The 24,259-nt window shown below is 48.6% G+C and overlaps 1 protein-coding gene across 1 annotated transcript in view; it reads right to left on the minus strand.

Moving 5' to 3' along the window:
* Window positions 1-24,259, minus strand: part of SWAP70 (switching B cell complex subunit SWAP70) — a 76,648-nt gene that overhangs the window by 23,760 nt on the left and 28,629 nt on the right. Inside the window, exons 3-7 of the mRNA XM_001367493.4 lie at window positions 20,956-21,129; window positions 7,754-7,981; window positions 6,490-6,636; window positions 4,680-4,788; window positions 1,943-2,124 (exon numbers count right to left, since the gene is read on the minus strand). Coding sequence (XP_001367530.1) covers window positions 1,943-2,124; window positions 4,680-4,788; window positions 6,490-6,636; window positions 7,754-7,981; window positions 20,956-21,129 — 840 coding nt within the window. The remainder of the gene's footprint in view (window positions 1-1,942; window positions 2,125-4,679; window positions 4,789-6,489; window positions 6,637-7,753; window positions 7,982-20,955; window positions 21,130-24,259) is intronic.

The raw sequence follows: 24,259 nt of genomic DNA on the forward strand, positions 1-24,259 counted from the left end.
TCCTTCAGGCAATGGAGTGCCCCAGCAGGCCTCTGAGCATGGCTGAAGGGCCCTGAGAAGCAAAAAAAAAATCCGCTGGCGGGTGGGTTGTGCCTGCCCGGGAAGAAAAGTTCGGTCCCTGAAGCACTTGGGCTGTTGGCAGAGGGCAGGCGCCGAGGACCAGGGGCTCTTAGAACAAGGACGCCCATCCGGGCCGGAGAGAGCCCTCCTCTTGGGCAGGCAACCACAGAACGCTCCCTGGCACGCTCTGGCCAGAGGCGGCTCCTCCGCTCCAAGGGGCCGGATGGACGTCAGGCAGCTACTCCTGGAAGGAACGCGCCACTCTGGGCTCCCTGTGGGAGTCCATCCTCCCAGGAGGGAAAGATCAGAGGCCTGCCTGGAGCCAGTGATCCGGGGGCCTGCCAAGACAGACAGAGCACGGAGGAGGGCGACCAGAAGGGGCAGAGCCTCCAAGAACGGGGCCTGCCACAGCCGGAGAAGGGAAGGCTCGGGCCGGGCAGGACTGCCATGTCTGGGACGGAATGGGAAGGAGGTGAGATCAGAGGGATGGAGGGGCCGGCGCGCCTTTGTGAACCTTAAAAATTCTCAGATCCTACTTCATAAAGTTGGGTTAAGACCATTCCCCATTTAAACAATGAAGGAACTTAGATCAGGAATGTGAGACCTCTACTCCATCCCTACTTAAGCATACTTTAGGGGAAGATAAAAGTTGTAAACTCTTCGCTGAACAATGAAAAGTACTTAACCCATACCTATAATAAGGCAAAAAGTTCTTAAGCTGTGCCTATTTTTAGAACTAATACAAAAGGGTGCTAAGTACCTATAAAGGTCAGGCAACTTGTGAACTTGCAAAAGGCAAAGAGGTGAGAAACTTACTCAGAAGTTTTCTGGTGTGAACTTAATCAAAAATTAAGACTTCTTAGGTGTGAACTAAGAATGGTCTGTCCTTTGGAAAACGTCTACTGTGATTGGTAGATAGGAGAACTATGGGGAGGTGACATAGGAGAAAATTCCCTTTAAATTGGTGCTCAGAGACATTCAGATTCATTCAGATTCAGGATTGAGCTGATGGAGTCAGCTGAGATGAAGCTGGCCTGGTGTCACTAGAATCCTTGCTTGAACAGATCTTGTGGTGAGTGATTAAGGACTGACTGATCTTTCTCTTAAGGCTTAGGCCTGGGTTTGCCAGGGCTGCCCTGGGCCGACCTATCCTTTTCTCATTATTCCCTTTTTCTCTCTTTCTTTAATTCCACATTTGTATTAATTAAAATCTCTATAAAACCCAGCTGACTTGGGTATATTTAATAATTGGGAATTCTTCCCTGGTGACCACCTTATATTTGATTTAAAACAAGACACTGTCTTGAAACCATATTTTCTGCGGTCAATTTAACAACCATTCTTATATCTACTACAATTTATATCTTCCACTATTTTAATCACTACAATTTATGGCCTCACTATTTTAATTATTACACCTTGTTCCGGGGGTACGCGGGGTTTCTTCCCCTGAACTACTTTTTTCTATCCCCAGGCTTAGTCTGGCATGTAGCATTAAGGGTGTCCCTGAACGGACTGGCTGGCCCCAAAAGAGAGCACCGGCAGCCATGGCTGGCAGCAAGAGAATACATTCTGCCGGGCGCGCCGGCCCGATGACCACCTACGGCAGCCAGCGGGCAGGTTGCCCAGGACGCAGGTCCAGCGCTAAGAGAAGCTGCAGAGGACAACTGAGGTTTGGGGGGGAGTCCAAAGGCTGAGCAAGCTCCTTTCTTCCTGCAACAAGGCCCGGAGGACGGTGTCCACGGAGGGCTGCAGGGAAGGCTCCTTGTGCACCGCATGGCCCGGTGGCCCCTCAAAACTCTCCTTCCCTTCTGGAACCCGGGCCGGGCGGCTCCCCTGCGCCTCCGCCTCGCCGCCCAGGACCCCAGCCCAGGCCTCTCACCTTCCTCACTTGCTCCAGCTCCTGCTGCTTGTTCTCGTTGGCCACCTGCAGCTCCTTCATCTGCCTCTCCAGCGCCTCCTGCTCCGCCAGCATCTTCTTCCGCAGCTCCTTCCGCCTTTGGCGGGCTTCTTTGTGAGGGGGGGGACTGCCCAGCTTCAGCAAGTGGACAGTAGAATGGATGGCTGCCCAGCACGTCCGCAAGGAGAGAAAAGAGAAGGAGAACAGGCGTTACACTCTGCCTCACTGACCCTCGACCCGGGCACCGTCACCACCTCTCACTAGCGGCTTCCCACCCCGTGATTCCAAAAGCTCCAGGAATCTATGGCATTTCTCGCTTCCTTCGCCCTCCACTACTGTAAAGGAGGCCAGAGAAGGCCCAGCCCCGCCTGGGCAGCCAAAGGAGCTCCCCACCCTCTCGCGGACTCCCCGACGTGGCGTCTTTCATCCCTGCCAAGAAGTCTGCAACGCTGGGGGGCCCTGACTCTAGAAAAGAAAATGTTCCTTTATCCTGCCATCGGCTCTAGACCTGATCGTCTGTTTTCTCTTCTAAAAAGAAATATTCTGGGGGCAACTGGGTGGCTCGATGGAATGAGAGCCAGGCCTAGAGGTGGGAGGTCCTGGGTTCAAATCTGGCCTCAGACACTTCCCAGCTGTGTGACCCTGGGCAAGCCACTTAATCCCTATTGCCTAGCCCTTACTGCTCTTCTGCCTCAGAACCAATACACAGTATTGATTCTAAGGAGGCCTTTCAATGGAGGCTAGATGGTCACTTGTCAGCCGTGTGGAGGGAGACATTCTTGGTTGGCTCGCTTGTGAGTGGGGAGGCTAACGGAATTAACCAGTATCCCTCCTCTTTAAAAAAAAAAGTCCCATCCCCCCCCATCCCCCCGCTCCTTTTTCTAGGATCCATGGAGGTGTCTAGGAGGAAAGTGCTGGAACCACTAAGAGGTGGGGAACCTCTACGGGAGCTTCCCGATGCCCCCACCCCGGGCTTCACCCATCAGTGTAGTTACTCCACACATGGCTGCCTTCCTCTCTCTCTCCCACCAGAGCCCAGGATGCTGTCACCGAGACAGGAAACCATGGAGGGAAAAAACCCAGAATCCTCCTCTCCCCTCGAGCTGCACACCCACACCTGCCAGAAAGTCCTCAAATAATACCACCCGGAAGCGACTGAAGATTCATTTCAGCTTTTCCTAAGACTTACAAACGACCCAAAGTTGTCCCAATCTAAAGCACTCTTGGCCCCTTTTTTGCTTTCTTTACTGCCGTGACCTCAAAATAGACCCCTTCCGCCTGCCTCGGTAGCCAGGCAAGAGAAGAGGCTCGCTCCCTCCCTCCTCCATCCTCTCCTGCAGAAGCTCAGAGTCCTGCTGGTGTCTGGGGGTCCCCCGCCTCTCCCTCAGGCCACCCCCAAATATATGTCCCCAACCGGCGTCTGCTCTGACTTCTCGTCCTCTCTCTGCCATTGCCTATAGGACTCTCCATCCAGACGTCCCCCCAGAACGTCTGCCTCCCACACAGGCGCCTCCTCCAGACCTTGCTGTTCCTGGGAAGCCATCGCCATCCTCCCAGGCCCCGGGTTCGAAACTCAGCTTCATCTTCGAGGCTCCCTCGGCTCTCGGTTCATCCCGCCCCCCCCCCCCCCCCGCAATGCGGTGCCGGTCCTGCGGCCACTTCCTCCATAGACATCCCTCGCGCTTAGGCCCCTGGCCTACAACTGCACGCTTGCAGGGCCTTAGAGGCCACTCATCCAGCCCATTTTACAGGAAAAAGAGAAGTTGCCAAGGAGCTCAGCCGGGCTCCTTCCCCTCCCCGCTGCCCCCCTTCTCCCGGCACTCCTCGCTCCGCTCTCCCCATCCCAGAGGGCTTTCCCTTTCCTTCCCCAGGCTCACTCCCTATCCTGTCCCAAGCGGAGGAGGGCTGCTCCTCTCCCCCAGACGAGGAACGCGCCTTCCCTATCTCTGCCAATTAACTCCTCCTGATCCAGCTCCGGCCAAGGGCCTCCCCGCCTTCTCCCATCTCACACGCTCTGTCGCACCCCTCCTGACTGTGCCTGGACAGATGACCGACGGACCGACAGACAAGGGCTCTTCAAGGTTCAGCCTCAGCTCAGCCTCCCTCCAGAGGCCTCCTCTGCTCCCCTAAACAGTCAGCGGCCCACCCCGCGGCTCTTTGGTGTATTTCCTGCAGGCAGGGGGGTCTCTCCCTACAGAACGTAAGCTTCCGGGGGCACCCTTTTATGCGTGTGTCCCCAGGAACTAGCCCAGGGTCTGGTGCTTAATAAGTGCTTATCCACAGATCAGTCTAATTCCTATTCTAGTGGTTTCTGTATACAGTTTAACCGGTTGGTCAATTCAACTGTAAATCTCTTGCTGGCAAATACGTCCCCGTCAGCCCCGAAAGGGCGTCCGAGGCTCGAGTTCCAGCGGCAGCATCTCCTCCAGAACAGAGCCGAGGAGCCAGCTGGCAGCTCGGCAGGGAGCAGGCATTTCTCGCTCTAACCGAGCCCACCCCCTTTGCCCTCGTGCGCCCCTCAGAGCGAGCTCCATCCTCTTTGGACAGGACAATCACGGACAGAGGCGGAGTCGTTCTATCCCTGGTTCCAGCACACTTACTGGATGTGAACGGCTGACCTGAACACAGACGCTCCTAAAACACTAAATGCTCAGCTTGCTTCAGGTGAGAATAATCTCAGAAGAACATAAAATAGGGCAAATGATGACTGAGATCTCACCTTGAATCCACTCCTGTTTCTTCTTCTTATCTGAGGCACTGATTTCAAAAGTCTTATCCAAACATTTTATCAGAAAAAGACATTTCTTTCCATCTTTGTCAGGTAAGGACTAGAATGGAAAACAAATTTAGTTCTTTTAAAATGCTTATGATAAAATAATGAATAATGACATAAAAATGTTCTAAACCCCTCCTGATTAGAGAAACACAAATCAAAACAACTCTGAGGTACCACCTCACATGTAGAAGATTGGTCAATAGGACAGTAAAGGAAAATAATGAATGTTGAAGGGGATGTGGTAAAATTGGGACACTAATACATTGTTGGTGGAGTTGTGAATTGATCTGACCATTCTAGAAGACAATTGGGAATGATGCCCAAAGGGTGCTAAGACTGCATGTCCTTTGATCCAGCCCTACCACTACTAGGTCTGTATCCCAAAGAGTTTAAAACAAAAAGCACAGTTTTAAATCTGTGCTTAAATCTGTTATACAAACAGATCCTTTCCCTGTTTTTTTTTTAACTCTTTGGGATATTCCATCACCCATCAGATACCACAATTTGTTCAGCCATTCCCCCATCAAGGGACACCCCCTCATTTTCCAAAGCAAGGAAAGGATGTGTTTGTACAAAAATATTTAGAGCTGCAGCTGGAAAATGAGGGGATGCCCATCAATTGGGGAATGGCTGAGCAAACTGTGGTATCTGATGGTGATGGAATCTATTGTGCTACAAGGAAAGATGAACTGGAGGGATTCCATGTGAACTGGAACAACCTCCAGGAAGTGATGCAGAGTGAAGGGAGCAGAGCCAGGAGAATGTCGTACACAGAGACGGATACACTGTGGCACAATCAAAGGTAATAGACTGCACTACTAATAGCAAATGCCGGGGGAGCTATCCACACGGGAGAAAGAGCTGTGGAAGCAGACTCACAGAAGAAAACGTGTGATTTATCACTTGTTCATAAGAGTATATGATTTGGGGTTTTGGTTTTAAAAGATGATTCTATTACAAAAATGAATAATATGGAAACGGATATTGAGTGAGGCTATGTATAGCCCAGTGGAATTGCTTGTCAGCTCCGGGAGGGGGGAGGGAAGGAAAGGGAGTAACCGTGGAAAAGTACTTTAAAATGAAATTTAGAAATAATGAAATAAAATAAAATAACATATTAATGACATAACACAAACATCTGACATGAAATTCTGAGATAACATGTCAAAATGTCATGTGTTGTCAATAAACAGCTAGACATCCTCAAAGGACATCGCCACTGACGTACAACACTTCGAACGCCAAATCAGAGTAAGTTTACTATCTCTAGAGAACTCTTTGCCTGTTAAGAGTGGGAAGGAATGTTAGCAATATCTAGTCCAACTCCATCATTATTACTGCGGTTGTCCCTCATCATTTCAGTTGTGTCTGACTCTGTGACTCCATCGGGGGTTTTCTTGGCAAAGATCCTGGAGCGGTGTGCCACGTCCTTCTCCAGCTCGTTTCACAGATGAGGAAACGGGGGTCAACAGGGTGAAGTGACTTGCCCAGGGTCGCACAGCGAGTAAATGTCTGAGGCCAGATTTCGGGCTCAGGATCCTCAGGGTCCTCCTGACCCCAGGCCCGGCCCTCTCCCCGCCGGGCCACTCAGCGGCCCAGGCTTGCCTAGATACTTCCAAGAAGAGACGATTCTGCACTTTCTCAGTGTCCCCTTTTCCAAGAGGCGACCCCAAATGAGGATGACGTCCGCCCCAGGGCAGCACCTCGTCAATCATTCCAAAAGAAAAACTTAACAAAGAAAAGGAAACTCCACCTCGACGCAGCACGTGTCGTCCAGCATGATGTCTCCTTTTTTATCCTTGAGATCCTCACTCACGTAATAAGAAATGATGTTGGGTTTCAGCACAAACCAACGTTCCGTCCAGTTTTTCCTTCGATGGCCTTTTTTCATCATGTAACCCTAAGAGAAACGAGAGCCGGCATGAGTGCCTCTGGAGAGCCGAGCGCTTCCCTCTCGCGCTGGCGCTCATCGGCGGCGTTTAAGGGCTCTCCTCCCAGTGAAGGACCCGCCCTCCTTACCTGAAGTCACCAGGAGAGGGAGGAGGAGAGGCCTCGGCTCCAGGCACAGCCGAGCTCCGAAGCCCGAAGCCCGGCTCCCAGAGCCTCCGGGACCTCCCCGGAGCGTGTTCCAGCTGGCTCAGGCTCACTGAGCCTTAAATGCCCCCAAAGGGCCTCTGTGAGTAAGCTTAGAGGCTGGAGAACCACCAGAGAGAAAAGAGCAGCAGAAACCCTGGCCTGACCCGCGCTTTAGGACATCCCTTGGGTGGAGATGGGGGGAAGCCAAGGCTAACGCCTCGGGAGGGCTAGGTGGGGCCCAGAAGGGGATGGGGGGGCCGTGACCCCCCATCTGTAAAAGAGGAGTGCAGAGGCGAGCGAGTCTGGAGGGAAAGAGAACGAGTTTGATTCAGAACATGAACCAGGTTGAAATGGTCCATGGGTTATTGATGTCAAACGGGAGCTCAGGAGAGATGAGGGCTGAGTGACACAGAGAGGGAAGTATCTGCCTAAAGGACTCGTAAATGCCTGAGGAGTGATGAGGCGGCAGGGAAAGAGGAGAAGGGCTAGGGCAGTGTTGTGTGAGGGAGCAAGCAGGAGGCGGGGCCTGATAACTGCATCCCGGCTTCTAGGACACGGTCAGTAAAAAACAAGTATTGGGGACCCTGCCATGAATTTAAAAAGCATTCCCTCCTCAGGAGAGTACAGATTTCAAAAAATCTTCCTGTGGGCTAACCTGACATTGGACGTGTGGCGGGTCCAAGAAAAGCAGACTCTATTCTAATAATGAAAACATGAGGTTTCCCCAAACAGGGACGCTCTATAGATGTCCTTGAAAAGGCAGCATTCGCACGTCTCTTCAAAGCAGTAACTCTTCAATACATGTAGCTGAAAATTGCATTTCATCTCCTCCACCATGAAAACCTACCATGATACTAAGGAAATAGACTTTAAGCCTGTGGGAAAAAATCAACTTCAAGCTTCCAGAGTGGAAGGCAGAAGGGAAATTAAATCACTCGTACCTGTTTCAGTACATCTAATATAAGTTCATTAAAAACTTCGTTAATGGCCATCGACACCGTCTGCCGATCCATGCCTTTGCTAAACTGCCCGCTTCCGATGAGCTCGATCAATTCCCACGCAGAAAGGCCATCTCGATGAGCGTCGAAGTTGATTTTGTAATGTTCGAATTCTTCCTGCTGCCAGCCTCCCCCCATGGCTTCGGTTAGTTTCTTAAGCAGGTATTCAATCTGTACAAAAGAGAAGAAAGGGTCCTTTAAGAGTCCAACGCGGGGTGCTCGCCACCCCCGCAGGAAGAGCCGCTCGTGCCCCAGTGACCAGCGTGGAAGTGAGCTTTGCAGGACAATAAAATAAGTGTCTTTTAGTCGTGCACCCTATTAAAGCACGCCGCCTGTGCAACAAAAACGCCGCTCAACCTCGGAGTGCTTCCGGCAGCGCTGCGAGGCGCTACATTGCAGAAGGTTCCCCGCGGCCCTGGCCCTGGCAGAGGGAGCTTCCTCGTGGGGGAGTCCCTGCTAGCAATACAATGTGAAGTCCAAGGTGCATCTCTATTCTACGTGGCTTGAACTGCCACGGGAGGGCCAAGAAACGCTCCTTCACAGGGCCAACAAAGCACGAAACCATTTTAAATTTTAACGACAAACAAGCAGACGGCATTCTGCGCAACGCTTAACCTACCCCAAAGCCAGCCGTGCTGATGGCGCCCCTCTGGAATGACCCGGAGGACAGGAGACGTGGAGGGAAGAGCCAAAGGCCGAGCTTTGGGGATGGCCCGGGCGTGGGGAGGGGGAGAGCAAGAGGGGGGCACCAAGGCCACAAACAGGCTACCAGCACAATGGGGTGGCTCGAGTTTGGGAAATGGAGAAAAGGAAAGGGGGAAGGCAAAGACAGCGCCTCTAATGGGGCACGCTGACTTTCGGGGGCCTTTGGGGCATCCAGCCCAAGAGGTCCGAGAGGCAGCTGGAGCCCAGTCGAGAGGCGGGACTAAACCCAGAGATGGGGGCATCCTCTGCCTGGGCAATAACGGATGCAAGGGAGCCAATGGCCGAGGACCACGCCTCGGGAGACAGCGGGCATGAAAGCCCCACCAAAGAGCCTGAGAAGCTGTGATGAGACCAAGAGGAGGAGAAGCAAAAGACAAAACTAAAGAACGCCTCGAGGCGGTGGTAGGGAGAGGCAGTCAAGCAGGCCAAGAAGGAGGAGCCGAAGCAGCCCTGTGCCCTCCCTCACCTCCAGGCCTTTGCCCGAGCCTCCCTGCACCCCTTGGAGGCACCTCCAAGCACCCCCACTGCTTTCAAGGCTCTGCATTCCCCCCATAAAGGAGGGAAGAAGGGGTGGTGAGGCAGGGACCCAGCTCTCAGAGAGCTCCGGCTGCCCTTTGGACCAGGACGGCACAGATGCTGGGGGAAGAGGGGAAGGCAGAGTGGGGAAGAGCTTGGTGGGGACACAAAGGGGAGCAGGCCCTCGGGGGCCTAAGCCCCAGCTGGGCGGGTGCCCCGGTGGAGAATAAAGAGTCCTGGAGAAGAATCAGGAGCCTGGGCGCCGGGCCCAGCCCTGCCACTAACTAGCTTTGTGACCACACACTTCCTCTCTCTGAGGATATCAATTTCCTCCCCTGCTAAATGAAAACGCTGGGCGAGATTCTCTCCAAGGTCCCTTCCGGCTTCATGACCTCCATCCTCAATTATATCAGCTACACTCAGTATTTTATCAAGTCCCCAAAGTAACTAACTCCAGGATCTCTGGGTGCATGGAAACGTTTCTACTTATCATTACTAAATACTATGAAGAAGCAGCCTGCACCTCCATGGATTTCTCATGCTAAACACAAACATTCTGGGAGCTCGTTCATTTTCAGGAAGCAGCTTACTTCCTATTTCCATTCAAGTTTCACCCGAAATAACAAAGAATGAACCTTCACGTGGCGTGTGATCCTAGATAGCTAGTTCTGTTGCCTTGTAGAGCCAAAAAGCTTGTTACTAGTTGGCCTAATACTCATTAAGATTTTGTTTGAATAAATCTTTCCAAATTATATCAGTTTTAACTTAAATAGCATCCCCAATGTAATTCTTCTAAAAAAAAAAAACCTACATCAGACACATGTCCTGTTTTATTTCTGACTCGGTGAGCAGCTGGCACCAAATATATTGGGGTAATGGCAAAAGCAGTGGTTGTGGAACCAGAGAAACTGAGCTCAAATCCCACCTCTTATCCACATTAGCTCTGTGACCTGGTACAAGTCACTGCAGATCCAAGGACAAGCTCTTGTCTGGACAAGAAGGAGCAGGTGAATGAGGTGGCCTCTGAGGTCCCTTCCGACCCTGTCTCCATAACCCACAACAATACCCATATTCTGTGGCCAGCACAGATTTCCAGGAGTAGCCCTTGAAAGAAGGATGGATCAAAGGGTTGTCCATCAGTTGGCAAATGGCTGAACAGATTGCAGTATAGGATGGTGATGGAATACTATCATGCTGTAAGGAATGATGAACAGGATGGTTTCAGAAGGAGTTGGAAAGACTTATATGAACTGATTCAGAGTGAAATAAGCAGATCCAAGAGAACATTGTTCGCAGTAACAGCAATATCGATCAAATGTAATGGGCTATTAACAACAATACAATGATCCAGGACAATTAGAGGGACTTATGAAAAGAATGCTACCTACCTCCAGAGAAAGAACTATTGGAGTAGAAATGCAGATGAAAGCATAGGATTTATCGCTTGTTTATTTGGGTATATGTCTTGGGGTTTGGGGTGTATAAGATTATTCACTTGCAAAAATGAATAATATGGAAGTGTTTTGTGTGATAATAGATGTATAACCCAGATTGAATTGTGAGAGAAAAAAAGAAAAGAAGGAAAGAAGGAAGGAAGGAAGGGAGGGAGGGAGGGAGGGAGGGAGGGAGGGAGGGAGGGAGGGAGGGAGGGAGGGAGGAAGGAAGGAAGGAAGGAAGGAAGGAAGGAAGGAAGGAAGGAAGGAAGGAAGGAAGGAAGGAAGGAAGGAAGGAAGGAAGGAAGGAAGGAAGGAAGGAAGGAAGGAAGGAAGGAAGGAAGGAAGGAAGGAAGGAAGGAAGGAAGGAAGGAAGGAAGGAAGGAAGGAAGGAAGGAAGGAAGGAAGGAAGGAAGGGACTAGAATTCAGAAATCAATCAACAAGTATTTTTTTTCAAATAAAGAACCACCTTGGTCAAATCACTCTGTCTCTTGGTCTCAACTTTCTCCTCTCCATGGGATAATATCTCTAACTACCCATCTAATATCATTTGTTTTAAGAATCAAATAACAGAATATACGCTAAAATGTTTTTAAGTGTAAGTGCTATAGTCACATATTACTGTAATAAATAAAACAAATTTTCTGAGAATACCTTAACTTTGGTATTAAGTCAATAACCTTCATTTAACATCCATGGTACTACTACTGGAAAAGTGAGTCCCCAAAGAACTAAACAATTTTCATCATAATTAGATATTCTATAATTTTTACCTATGGAAATTGTCTGACATAATTGCGGTACACAAGCACAAGTCTAGACAAAACATGGAGGAAGGGATGGGGGAAACTGGCAACAACTGAATGTCATTCTCATTTAAAGTGATCAAAGATGGGGAAGGATGCACTCACACAGATGGATACAAAAATGCATTTCACTTGACAGAGAAACAGGAGAGAAAGGGTTTGAGGTAGAAAGAAGAAAGGAAGAAAAAGGGGAAATAAAGGGAGAAATCGGTCCTAAACAAATTATGAGCATATACAAAAATATATCTAGCAGCTATTTTTCCAGTGGTGAAAAGATGGAAATGGGGCAGTGCTGATCAACTGGGGAACAGCAGAACAAGTTCTACTGTATGATGGTGATGGAATACTATTGGGCTATAAGAAACAACGAAAGAAACAGTTTCAAAGAAACGACAGAAGGCATATGACCTGGTATGCTGAAGGAAGCAGAACCAAGACAACAATGACTCAATAACTACTGAATTAGAAAGACAAACAACTTGGACTTAAACCAAAGCAATGCAAAGACTAATCAGCTCAAGAGGACTCGCGCTAAAGCATCCTACCCACTCCTGATAGAAGGCTAAAGGGCCTCAGAGAGCAGGTGAGACATATTTTTCTGGACATGGCCAGTGTGGGAATTGGTTTTGCTTTGCCTATAAAAATGTTTAACAGAGATTTTGTTTCTCTTTCCTTTTTCAGTGGGGGAGGGAAAGGGTGAGAGAAGGTAAACTGTCATTGATGAAAAAAAATTAAATTTACTATTTAGAAAAGGGGAAAAAAAGTAGGAAAAAAGTCAGAGACAAAGGGAGAACCTGAATAATAAAGGGTCAAAGATACACAATAAGGAAAAAATGTCAAATAATAAAGGGTTCCGTAAAAATATATAATAAATGCCGAGTTGTGTGACCCTGGGCAAGTCACTTAACCCCCATTGCCTAGCCCTTACCTCTGCCTGGGAACCAATACACTGTATCAATTCTAAGATGGAAGGTAAGGGTTGTTTGTTTTTTTTAAGCAATAAGTGCTACAAAGAGGTCGAAGAGAACTCAGTTCAAACACTTATTAAGCTTCCACTTACCAAGCAGAAGGAAGGCACCCTTGAAAACTGTGAACTCAGAAACAAGACCCCAGAGCTCCTGGTTCTCCCCCCTCAGTGTGGCCCGAGGCAAAGGGCAGGAAGAGCGGGCACCAGTGCCTGGGGAGAGGAAGGCTTATCAGAAGGCCCTGAAGAACCTCTGAAGACGAGGGCTCTGGGAGGCCGGGATGAGGAAGGAGGATGGAGGAGCGCGCCCCAAGCCCTGGAGGCCTTCCAAAGGCACGCAGCAGAGAGGGCAGAAAAGGGAGTACCACGAGAGGAGGCTGAAAAGACGGGTGGGGATCCGCCGCTGACCCCTTCTCTCCGGGCTGAGTCTGTATGGCAGCCCAGAAGCCACGGAGAACGGCTCCCACGGAAGACATCTCCGTGGTCTCCACCACCGAAAGAGCGAGGCTTGAAAGGCCTCCGTGCCCCCGGCCTTTAGCCCACGCCAGTAATAAAGGCTTGCTGGATGACGGACTCAGCAACAAAAGAAAGAAAAGGAAAAAACCGGGCAGCCGAAGGGGAAAGCCGAGCCATGCGGCATTTATTTAAAGGACTTTGGGATGAACGTGTCTGCAGGGAACGGAATAAGGGCTGAGAAACGATGCAGTCTGGCCAGGAGAAGCATCGTTCTCCACCCCTGCATGAGGAAGAGCAGCACTTCCAAGAGGCGCCCCTCGAATCTGCGTCTCCATCACGGGCAGGGTAGCGAGGCGACCCGGTGGGGAGAGCGCCAGGCCTGGCGGCAGGAAGACTCGTCTTCCCCAGCTCCGATCTGGCTCCGACACTCGAGAGCTGTGTGACCCTGAGCAAGTCCCTGAGCCCTGCTTGCCTTCGCTTCCTCATCCCTAAACTGAGCGGGAGGAGGAAATGGCAAACCATGCCCGGGTTTGGGCCCGATTCCCACCTGGAATCGGGAAGTCTCAACGACTCCCCGGCCATTCTCCAGCCGTGCTCCGCTCCAGAGGTCCGGTACCGCGCGGACAGCCACTCTGGGCTTCTCCGTGCGGGCGCCCCGTTATCACCTCAAACTGAAGCCACGTCTTCTCGGCCCGACTCCGTGGCTCAGCCAACCAAGGAAAAGGGCCTGTGGCGGCACTGCTGCAGGACAAGCGGGTCCTTCTCTCACGGGAGGAGGCGGCGGCGGGGAATCCCCAGGAGCCGAGCCCCCGACGCACTGGGCAGGACGGATCAATAGTTTTCACTCCGACGGAGGCACTTCCTCCCCAAGGCTTTCCTCCCGAGGCCACTTCCTCCTTTTCCCCTGACAATACTCACCCTCATTTTAAATGAACGTATCTGAGAGCGCACTCAGCAGCCCGGGAGAGCAGAGCTGCTTGGGATCGGAAGGTTCCTCATTCCAGGGCCTCTCCTCATCCCCTATAGATGGCAGGGCTGCGACCGGAGGGCCTGAGGAGTACTCAGGGATGGGATACGCTCGACCCAGGCACCGGGAGGAAAAGGGAAAGACGGCTACAGTCCGGAGCTGTCTGCATCTGCTCTCCCTCATTCGCCTGGGAGCTCCCTGAGTGGGGGACTGCTTTTTTGCCCAGTTTTTGGCCTCGCTGCTTATTACGATGCCTCGCAAACACCAGCTCGCTCACTTCCTCTCGGGAAGCACCACGATCGCAGAATCGCAGAATTCCAGCGCGAGACATCCTCAAGCGGTCTAAGGCGGCCCCCGGGCCCTGATGCTTCACCAGCTGCCCCAGGCTCAGCGCCTCGCCTCAGTCCTCAGCTGAGAAATAAAGGGGGTCGTGAGGACCAAATAAAAAGGGTTTTGTGCACTCAACCTCTGCAGCCCAGGATTCGATCGGAAGCATCAATCCTACTTCTCCTCCCTGGTGTCTTTGCAATGCACATAAAAGGAATCATTTCATGTCAGTTTTATGTGAACAAGCACCAAGTTCAGGGACTATTAAAAGTTCACCTTGCATACTTCTGGGATGAGTTTGTATTCTATAAGAATACAAATTAACCCTGTTTATTCTGCAGAAGATTCAGATTCATTTTCTGGACACTAAAACTCAATAATAATTTTTGCTCTATGCTCCACGATCTTGTCCCATAAAGCTCTTCGGGTAGCAAAAATAAAAAATGTATGTGCTTAGCTCTAATTCCAATCCAGACATGACTCTCAGGTATTTAAAGTCTATCTATAGACTACAGGAAAATCTTCCCCAGCCTCCACTCCCAAAATAAAATGAAATAGAATAAAATAAAACCCCAAGAAACATTGACAGGGTGTCATTCGCAGCCTGCTTGGTGTCTCCGAGATGTGCCTTCCTGTGTTCCCTTTTGAAAGGAATTCTCTTCTCTTGAAATGGCACCAAGATGTCCCTGGAGGCCCCGAATAACGCTGCCCACCCCTCGGAGACTGGGCGACTTCTGGCTTAGATCAAGCCCGGGAATGTGGCTCGGTCCTAGCATGAAATCAGGAGGCAGCTACCGGGGAATCCGTGCAGGCTCTCTGAACGTCCTGGCCTGTGAACTTCTCAAGCCTATGAGGAAGAGCAAAGCCGTCCTACGAGCTCAGAGTCCGTCTCCAGAGACGTCCTGCCTCTAAGTCACTGCCCAACTGTGGAAGCCAGGAAGGCTCGTTTCCAAACGCCCAGGCTGTGCCTCCGAGTCACAAAAGAGAATCTTCCAGAGAGAAGAGGTTCTCACACCATTCCAGTTCTTCTTCCCTCCTCTCAATCAATCTGCCCACCAGTTAGTGCCCGGGGCCGGGCAGAGGAGATGGAGACTCTGGGGCACCAGGGAGGACCAAGGAAGCCAGAGAGACCCAGAGGGCCCGCTATAAAAAGAGTGTATATTTGATTCTAGAGTGTGCCGGGAAGGGGAGGGAGAGGGGTAGAGCTGTGCTTGGGGAAATATCCCTTTGGTAGCAGTACAGAGGATGGAGTCAAGCAGGACGGATGAAGGATGGAAATCAAAGGTGATAAAGGTCTGAACTAAAGGAGAAACAAGGAGATCCTGCAGAGGGCTAGATGTGGGAGGGAGGAAGAATGCAGAGTCAAAAATAACACTAAGGCGGCTAGCCTGGGAGAGCAGGAGGGCGGAGGGACCCCCAAAAGGCCCAGGGAGGTTCCAAGGAGGCACGAGCATTTTATAACACAAAATCGAAGAAGGGTGACTCAGGAGTGGGGAAAGAGAACAGGTTTTCTTTGGACGGGGCGAGACAGATTTCACTGGGACATCGAGTTTGAAACGTCAAACAGGCAAGAGAGAATAATGCAAGTCCGAAGTTCCAGGAGAGACGAGGGCCGGAGAGATGGCTCTGGAAGTCACGTGCCCAGAAATGACCATGAAACTCCGGAGCTGCCTCCATCCATCTAAAGCCACGAGAAGGCTACTGGCCAGTACCTTGTCCGTTGCCAGGGCAAGGATAACAGCAGAGATCTTCTTGGATGGCGCCCCACAGTTCTTCCCACAGGAAATGACTTCACTTGAGGATCTACTGAATAATGTTCCAATTTTAGAATGGACTGGAGGTCCTACAGTGTGGTAAGAATGTTTCCTTCCAATTTCTAAGAAAACACAAATTGTCAATTAAATCTGGCACCCTTACATAGACCTACAAAACCTGATCTTTAACCTATCATGGACCTCTCTTCACATTATTAGGGAAGGGTTTTTACCATCTGTTCATTCTTTTACAACCTCCGGGGAAATGGTTCTAAAGCTGTCCTTACAAATGTTCATAGAATCACAAGATTTAAAGTTTAAAAGTTCCTTTGCCTTTTGTTTTACAGATGAGGAAACTGGCCATAGAGACGAAATAAAATAATTTAAACAAAAGGTCACACAACACATAAATATCCAATCTGGGTTTGACACAGGTTCTTGTGCATTCAAATTTAGCTGGTTCATTACCTTAAAAAAATTTTCTTGGTTTAAATCACCCTAGACATTATAAAATACTTAGGAATCTATCTGCAGAGACAAACACGGGACCTATATGAACACAACTACAAAACACTCTCCACACAATTAAAACTAGATCTAAACAATTGGAAAAACATTAACTGCTCAGGAGTAGGACGAGCTAACATAATAAAAATGACCATCCTACCCAAATTTATTTACTTCTTTAGTGCCATACTCATCGAACTACCAAAAAACATTTTTTACTGAATTAGAAAAAACCATAACAAAGTTCATTAGGAAGAAAAAGATCAAGGATATCCAGGGAAATCATGAAAAAAAAATGCAAAGGAAGGAGGTATAAAGCAGTGGTCATCAAAACAATTTGGTACTGACTAAGAGACAAGAAAGGAGGATCAGTGGAATAGACTTGGTGTAAATGACCTCAGCAAGACAATCTATGACAAGCCCAAAGATCCCAGCTTTTGGGACAAAAATCCACTATTTGATTAAAAAAAAACTGCTGGGAAAATGGGAAGACAATGTGGGAGAGATTAGGTTTGGATCAACACCTCACACCCTACACCAAGATAAACTCAGAATGGGTGAATGACTTGAACATAAAGAAGGAAACAATAAGTAAATTATGTGAACACAGAATAGTATACATGTCAGACCTTTGGGAAAGAAAAGATTTTAAAACCAAGCAAGACTTATAAAAAGCCACAAAATATAAAATAAATAATTTTGATTATATCAAATTAAAAGGTTTTGTACAAACAAAACCAATGTAACTAAAATCAGAAGGGAAACAACAAACTGGGAAAAAATCTTCATAACAAAAACCTCTGACAAAGGTCTAATTATTCAAATTTACAAAGAACTAAACCAATTATACAAAAAATCAAGCCATTCTCCAATTGATAAATGGGCAAGGGACATGAATAGGCAATTCTCAAAGAAATCAAAACCATTAAATAAGCACATGAAAAAGTGATCTAAATCTCTCATAATCAGAGAGATGCAAATCAAAACAACTCTGAGGTATCACCTCACACCTAGCAGATTGGCTAACATGACAGCATGGAAAGTAATGAATGCTGGAGGGGATGTGGCAAAATAGGGACATTGATTCATTGCTGGTGGAGTTGTGAATTGATCCAACCATTCTGGAGGGCAATTTGGAACTATGCCCAAAGGGTGTTAAAAGACTGTCTGCCCTTTGATCCAGCCATAGCACTGCTGGGCTTGTACCACAAAAACATAATAAGGAAAAAGACTTGTACGAGAATATTCATGAGGTGGCAAAAAGTTGGAAACTGAGGGGATGTTCCTCAATTGGGAAATGACTGAACAAATTGTGTTATATGTTGGTGATACTATTGTGCTCAAAAGAATAATAAAGTGGAGGAGTTCCATGGAGACTGGAACAACCTCCAGGAATTGATGCAGAGTGAAAGGAGCAGAACCAGGAGAACATTGTACACAGAGACTGATACATTGTGGTACAATCGAAGGTGATGGACTTCTCCATTAGTGGCAATGCAGTGATCCTGAACAACCCAGAGCAATCTATGAGAAAGAACACTATCCACATTCAGAGGAAGAACTGTGGGAGCAGAAACACAGAAGAAAAACAACTGCTTGATTACATGGGTTGAGGGGATATGATTGGGGATGTAGACTCTAAATGAACATCCCAGTGCAAACATCAACAGCATGGAAATAGGTTCTGATCAAGGACACGTGTAAAACTCAGTGAAATTGTGCATCGGCAACGGGAAGGGCGGGGGGAGGGGAGGGAGAAATAGAAAATGATTTTTGTAACCAAGGAATAATGTTTGAAATTGACCAAATAAAATTTAAAAAAAATTTCTTGGGCAAAAAACCCCCCAGTGTGCCTCCCACTTTCCATTTCCCCATTTAGGTAACATACTCAACTCACTTAAGCTAATATTTATTAAAAGCCTCTGTACCCTCCAGCCAAGCACTTATACACAATGTACATTGCCTTCTATACTAAATGCCAAAGAATCCAGAGAATCTCTGCTCTAAGTGATGATTAACTTAGCTTTCCTGGCTGACCCAAGCTAAGCTTAGAACTCAAAGCAGACTGAAGTCAAAGCCCTGAGTTCGAATGTGTCCCTCACTACCCCTGTGACAATGAGATGGTCCTCTATCCTCTCCTGACATCTAAGAACAGAGGCAGCCCTGGGAGCGCTCTTCATCCTGGCTGTCTCATTTTCCTCATCCTCGTTCTGCTTCAGAGGACAACAGCAAGACTTCATTCTCCAAAATGTGTTTTCAACTGCTGAGTGTCTCAAAAAGACAATAAGAGGGGCAGCTGGGTGGCTCAGTAGATTGAGAGCCAGGCCTAGAGACGGGAGGTCCTGGGTTCCAATCTGACCTCAGACACTTCCTAGCTGTATGACCCTGGGCAAGTCACCTGACCCCCTTTATTACTCTTCTGCCTTGGAACCAATACTTAGTACTGATTCCAAGACAGAAGGTAAGGGTTTAAAGAAGAAAGACAAAAACAATAATTTGGCACGGAATTTCTCAACGGAGCTGGGTGGTTGTTCTAGCCTGACGCCAGTCAGATGACTTGGAAAACTGGATTCTCCTTTGTATTTTGTTAGGAAGAAGGAAAATAATGCAGAACTTCATGGATAGAAGTCATACCACTGCCCTGCCACGGAGGCCCAGCAAATGATACTAGAGTCAGGATCTGGACCCAGGACTTCAGTGGGAGACAAGCCCACTGCCGCTGCCCAAGTGGAGGTGTCAAACACCAGCCACTTCACATGGTCCACAACACACCCAAGCGCCCCAGACCAGATTCTAATGTAACCAGGAAATATGTAACAAAATAAATAAAAATTTATAGATAAAGCATAGATGATGTTAATATGTGGTTTTCTAAGTTACTGTGTGGCCCACAGGGATCCTGAGATAGTTTAATGAGCCCCATTGATTGGCCCCCAGCCCCACTGATTGGCCCCCAGCCCCATTGATTGGCCCCCAGCCCCACTGATTGGCCCTGTGAATTTTAAAATCTCCATCTTAGTTGATCTTGCACCCAAAATTGTGCACACCCACACTACACGGGCATGTGTTAGTCAATGACAAATCAGAAATAACTAACTGCCCACCTGGGCTGTCCTAAGCCAAACTTGAGCCACCATTGGCACTTGTGAGGCACAGGAAGTGTGGTAGGGAACAGCCTCTGAAATTCGCTCACTTCCTGTGGACAGAGCTAGAGGCCAGTTCATGCTAGGAGCTGGAACAGGGAGGAGGCCCACAAAGAGCTCTCCTTCAGATCGGTCACATGAGTCAAGGACTGATTCTCCTTTCTACCTTGGCCTTAGGGCCTAATCTCCCTCTGGCTCTGCCAGAAAGCTGAGTTAACCTCTTTCCCTTTCCTCCTCTCTCCTTCTCTCCCTGTCCTTTTTTCTTACTCCCATTGTGATTAAACCACCATAAACTCCATTCTGACTTGTGTGTTTCATTTTAGGAATTTCATAAGTAAATTCCTTAGTGACCATAAATCAATATTATAACAATCTTTAGGGGTGAATTTTCACCCATTACAACCCCCAGCCCCACTGATTGGCCCCCAGCCCCATTGATTGGACCCCAGCCCCACTGATTGGCCCCCAGCCCCATTGATTGGACCCCAGCCCCACTGATTGGACCCCAGCCCCACTGATTGGCCCCCAGCCCCACTGATTGGCCCCCAGCCCCACTGATTGGACCCCAGCCCCATTGATTGGACCCCAGCCCCACTGATTGGCCCCCAGCCCCACTGATTGGCCCCCAGCCCCACTGATTGGCCCCCAGCCCCATTGATTGGACCCCAGCCCCACTGATTGGCCCCCAGCCCCATTGATTGGACCCCAGCCCCACTGATTGGACCCCAGCCCCACTGATTGGCCCCCAGCCCCATTGATTGGACCCCAGCCCCACTGATTGGACCCCAGCCCCATTGATTGGACCCTGATCCCCATTTCTCTTTTTTTTTCCATTGGCCTGGAGCGGCTCTGACAGGTTAAATGATTTGCCCAGTCACCCAATCTAGGCAGGATATATCAAACATGGGACTTGAACCCAAGTCTCTATAGATCCAATGCCAGCTCTTTACCCACTAAACAATGCTGCCTCTTTTTATAATGTGTATTTCAGCAAAATATCATCCTGGAACTTAAAATAATATGTGCTAAATGAAAATAGCCTTGAAAAAAGGTTTGGTTTTTTCCCTCCACAACACAGTTAACATGTAAGTAGGCAGAAAGCTATGTCTGCTAAATATGCCTTGTCTTGCAGAAAGATGTTTTGGGCATAAGAAATAGATTTTTCTATAATTGCAGCAATTTAGAAGAGGAAGAAAAAGAGTCCCACCCTGCTTGCCAACCTACAGAGGAATTTGGCTTTCCCACAACATTCCATTTTGGCCTTCCCCAGAGAAAGACTTTATCTGCAATTATGTGAGACAAATGTCTGGCTAAGTGCTGTATTTCTTACCCATAAACTCTAGTCTCTCCATATCCATTTTAAGCCATCATGTTCCTAATTTGTGTCTACCAAAACATGTCACCGTTTTAAAAAAAAGATCCGGCCTGAGCCAAGAGATGGGTGGATGCTGCCCCTCAGAGGGGGCCTGAAACTCTCATTGAGCCTCTCTGAATTCTCTGCTTCCTGCACCATTCCAGGACTCTACCACCATCAGAAAGCCAACGGTTTTCGAAAGGACCCCTTACCTCTTCAGGCACAATAATTAGCGGGTATTTGTCTTCGGATAAAAAGTTGAAAATCACCCACACTTTAAAGGAGTCTTCTTCGCCGATGAGCAGGGGGCTTTTGGTGAGGTTTTTTTTCACGCACAGCGTCCAGCACATCCTATTAAACTCAATCTTGTCAAAGTTTCCTTGAACCTAAAAAAGGAAGAAAACACAAGGCACTGAAAACCGCTACAGGGACGGCCAAAATGGAGCGCGGGTGGACGTCCCCGCCTTGGTGCTCTGGGGGGCCAGGGCCCGGGAACAAAGCCTCCCCCCGATAACAGGACGCTGACTGGCCTAATGTCCCGACGGGCCTTTGAAGGACGGCTGGAGCATCAAAAGCAAGCCGGTCAGAAAACAGAATTTACAGGCGTTGCTACCCCTCCTGAGCTCCTCGGAGTCCCGGCCTCCCTCTCTGCTCCGGAGCCCTCGAAGGGCTCCCCAGCACCTGCTTTAGCGGCCTCCCCGGCCGCTGGAAGAAACCATTCTCACACGCGGGGGGGGGGGGGGGGGGGCCTCCCTCACTCTCCGATGGGTTGAAGATCTGTCGGCTCCTTCGGGCCACTTTAGACCGTCGGCCCAGAGGCTTTTACTGGGGCACGGCCGGCCGCTGCACACCCAACGCTTCCTTGGGGTTCCAAGAAGCTAAAACACTGGATTTGGGTTCAGGGAATCTGACTCCAAGTCCCAACGGGGCTCTTTTACTACCTTAAAAGTGTGGGCAGGTTTCTTAACCTCTGGTCCCCAATTTCCCCATCTGTAAAGTGGGGAGGTTGGACAATAATGACCTTAAAGGGCCTTCCCAACTCCATGAGCATCTGGTGAAGGAACGTGCCATGCACACAAGAGTGGTATAAAGTCCTGGAGGAGTCAGAGAAAGCCAAAAGTGCTTCTGGCCAAGAGGAAGGGAAAGCTTCCAGAGGAGGCGACAGCTGCACTGGCCTTGAAGGTAGGTATCATTTCAATAAATACAGAGTGGGAGTGTAATGGAATTTCTGGCCAGTCAATAGAAACAGCAGGACAAAGGCACAGAAACAGAAAAGCAAAAAGGATGCTCAAAAAATGCAAAATGGCCCAAATTGGCTAAAAATTTCTGGGGTAAATTGAAATCAGTTCAGTAGAAATTGGATTTATGCTTTAAGCCATAATAAGCTCCAAACTCAACAAAATATTAAATCGTTTTTCTTAAACTAGTATTGTTTCATAATGATGGCTGTAGGGAAAATTTCTAAAATTTCATGCAGAGATGACTATAAAAGAAAAATGAACCACTGAATTATGTATGATTTAAAATTATTAGCATAAACAAAATCAAGGTTGTTAGACCAAGAAGATAAACTCAAGAAAAAAAAATTTGTATTGAAAAAAAATGTTTAAGTCTGATGGCCAAAATACATCAAGAATTGACACAAATATGGGCCTGTTCCTCAATGGCCAAAAGATAAGAACAAGTTTCCAAAAGATGAATTTTAAGTGGCCAACAACCACTTTATGACGATTCTAAATCACTGATAAAAGAAAAGTTTTACCTCCTTCCCCTCAAAGTGGCAAAGATAAAAGACAAACAACAGATGTTAGAGAAGCAACAGGAGCATAGGGCCACTAACAAACACACTTGATAGCATTGTGAATTGGTGCAACAGTTCTGGAAAACAAATTCAGTGATTTTTCTTGTATTGTTCCAAACTGTTCATATCCTTTGACCAAGCAATCCTACTACTGCCATACTCTATTCAAGGCGGGAGGGAGGGAGAAACAGAGGGAGAGAGAGAGACAGAGACAGAGACAGAGACAAAGGCAAAGACAGAGACAGAGATAAAGTCAGAGGGAGGGAGGGAGGGAGGGAGAGAGGGAGGGAGGGAGGGAGGGAGGGAGGGAGGGAGGGAGGGAGGGAGGGAGGGAGGGAGGGAGGGAGGGAGGGAGGGAGGGAGGAAGGAAGGAAGGAAGGAAGGGAGGAAGGAAGGAAGGAAGGAAGGAAGGAAGGAAGGAAGGAAGGAAGGAAGGAAGGAAGGAAGGAAGGAAGGAAGGAAGGAAGGAAGGAAGGAAGGAAGGAAGGAAGGAAGGAAGGAAGGAAGGAAGGAAGGAAGGAAGGAAGGAAGGAAGGAAGGAAGGAAGGAAGGAGGGGAGGAAGGAGGGGAGGAAGGAGGGGAGGGAGGGAGAAAGGGAGGGAGGGAGGGAGAAAGGGAGGGACAAAGAAGAGGTTAAATAATAGGAAAATGCTCTTAGTGGTATTTTATAGTGATAAAAAATTAGAACAAAGTAGGTGGCCATCAGTAGAAGAATGGCTGAACAATTTGAAGTACATAATTAGGATGGAATATCATTGCGCCAGCAATGCCATAGAAGTTCTGGCTGCCATGGAGGCGGAGCGCCAGTACCTGCAGAAGCCACTGTTCAGTCTCATCTCTCCAGAGGATCCTCCCCGGGATGCTGACTGTTGGGGTGCTGGGAGAACACAAGTAACCCAGAAGAGGCTTCCTGGCATTCTAGCTATAGGAGTGGCACTAGAAGGTAGCACTCCATTCCCGGATCTCTCGGAGATAAAATGCCTTTCAGTGGCATTTGTTCAGATGTTGGTTGCAAGTGGTGTAAAAAAAGGTAACTGCCTCCTCCACAGTGGCTGCTCCTCTCCATGATGGTTCTGGGGCCTGGGATGGAGGCAGGGTTGATAGATGGTCTGGGGGCAGCAAGGCTGTGGGTTCAGGGTCTGGGGTTAGCTCCATGAACAAGGTTGTCCAACCATCTGAGACGAAGTGGCAGGGGAAGAGATGGTGGGGTTTGACGTCCCTGGCATGTGCTGCCTCCCATCTCTCCCTGTCCCTCTCTCTCTGCCTTGCTACTTCAAAAGCACTATTCTGAAGTCAGTTTTCAACACCAAATAATACTGTATGGTATGTAAAGTTTAGCATCTACCCCTAGCACTGCACTATCAATAAACTAGAATGGCAAGAAAGCCAAGAAGACAGCAATGCATGTATATGTAGGTGAGTTAATAGATGTATGTATGTAGAGGGGTGTGTGTGTGTGTGTGTGTGTGTGTGTGTGTGTGTGTGTGTGTGTAGAGACAGAGAGAGGAAGACAAAGAGAGACAGACAAAGCTAAATAGTGATTCATATAGAACCAAAGCTAGCAAAGCATTTTTAAACCAATATTTTATTGATGCTTTTTTATTTCTTACATCACAGCTATTTCAATGACACCCTACACCTGTGATGGCAAACCTATGGCACGTGTGCCAAAGAGGGCACACAGAACACTCTCTGTGGGCATGCACGCCATTGTC

This window comes from Monodelphis domestica, chromosome 6 (genome assembly GCF_027887165.1).
Source record: "Monodelphis domestica isolate mMonDom1 chromosome 6, mMonDom1.pri, whole genome shotgun sequence".
NCBI classification, from domain to species: domain Eukaryota; kingdom Metazoa; phylum Chordata; class Mammalia; order Didelphimorphia; family Didelphidae; genus Monodelphis; species Monodelphis domestica.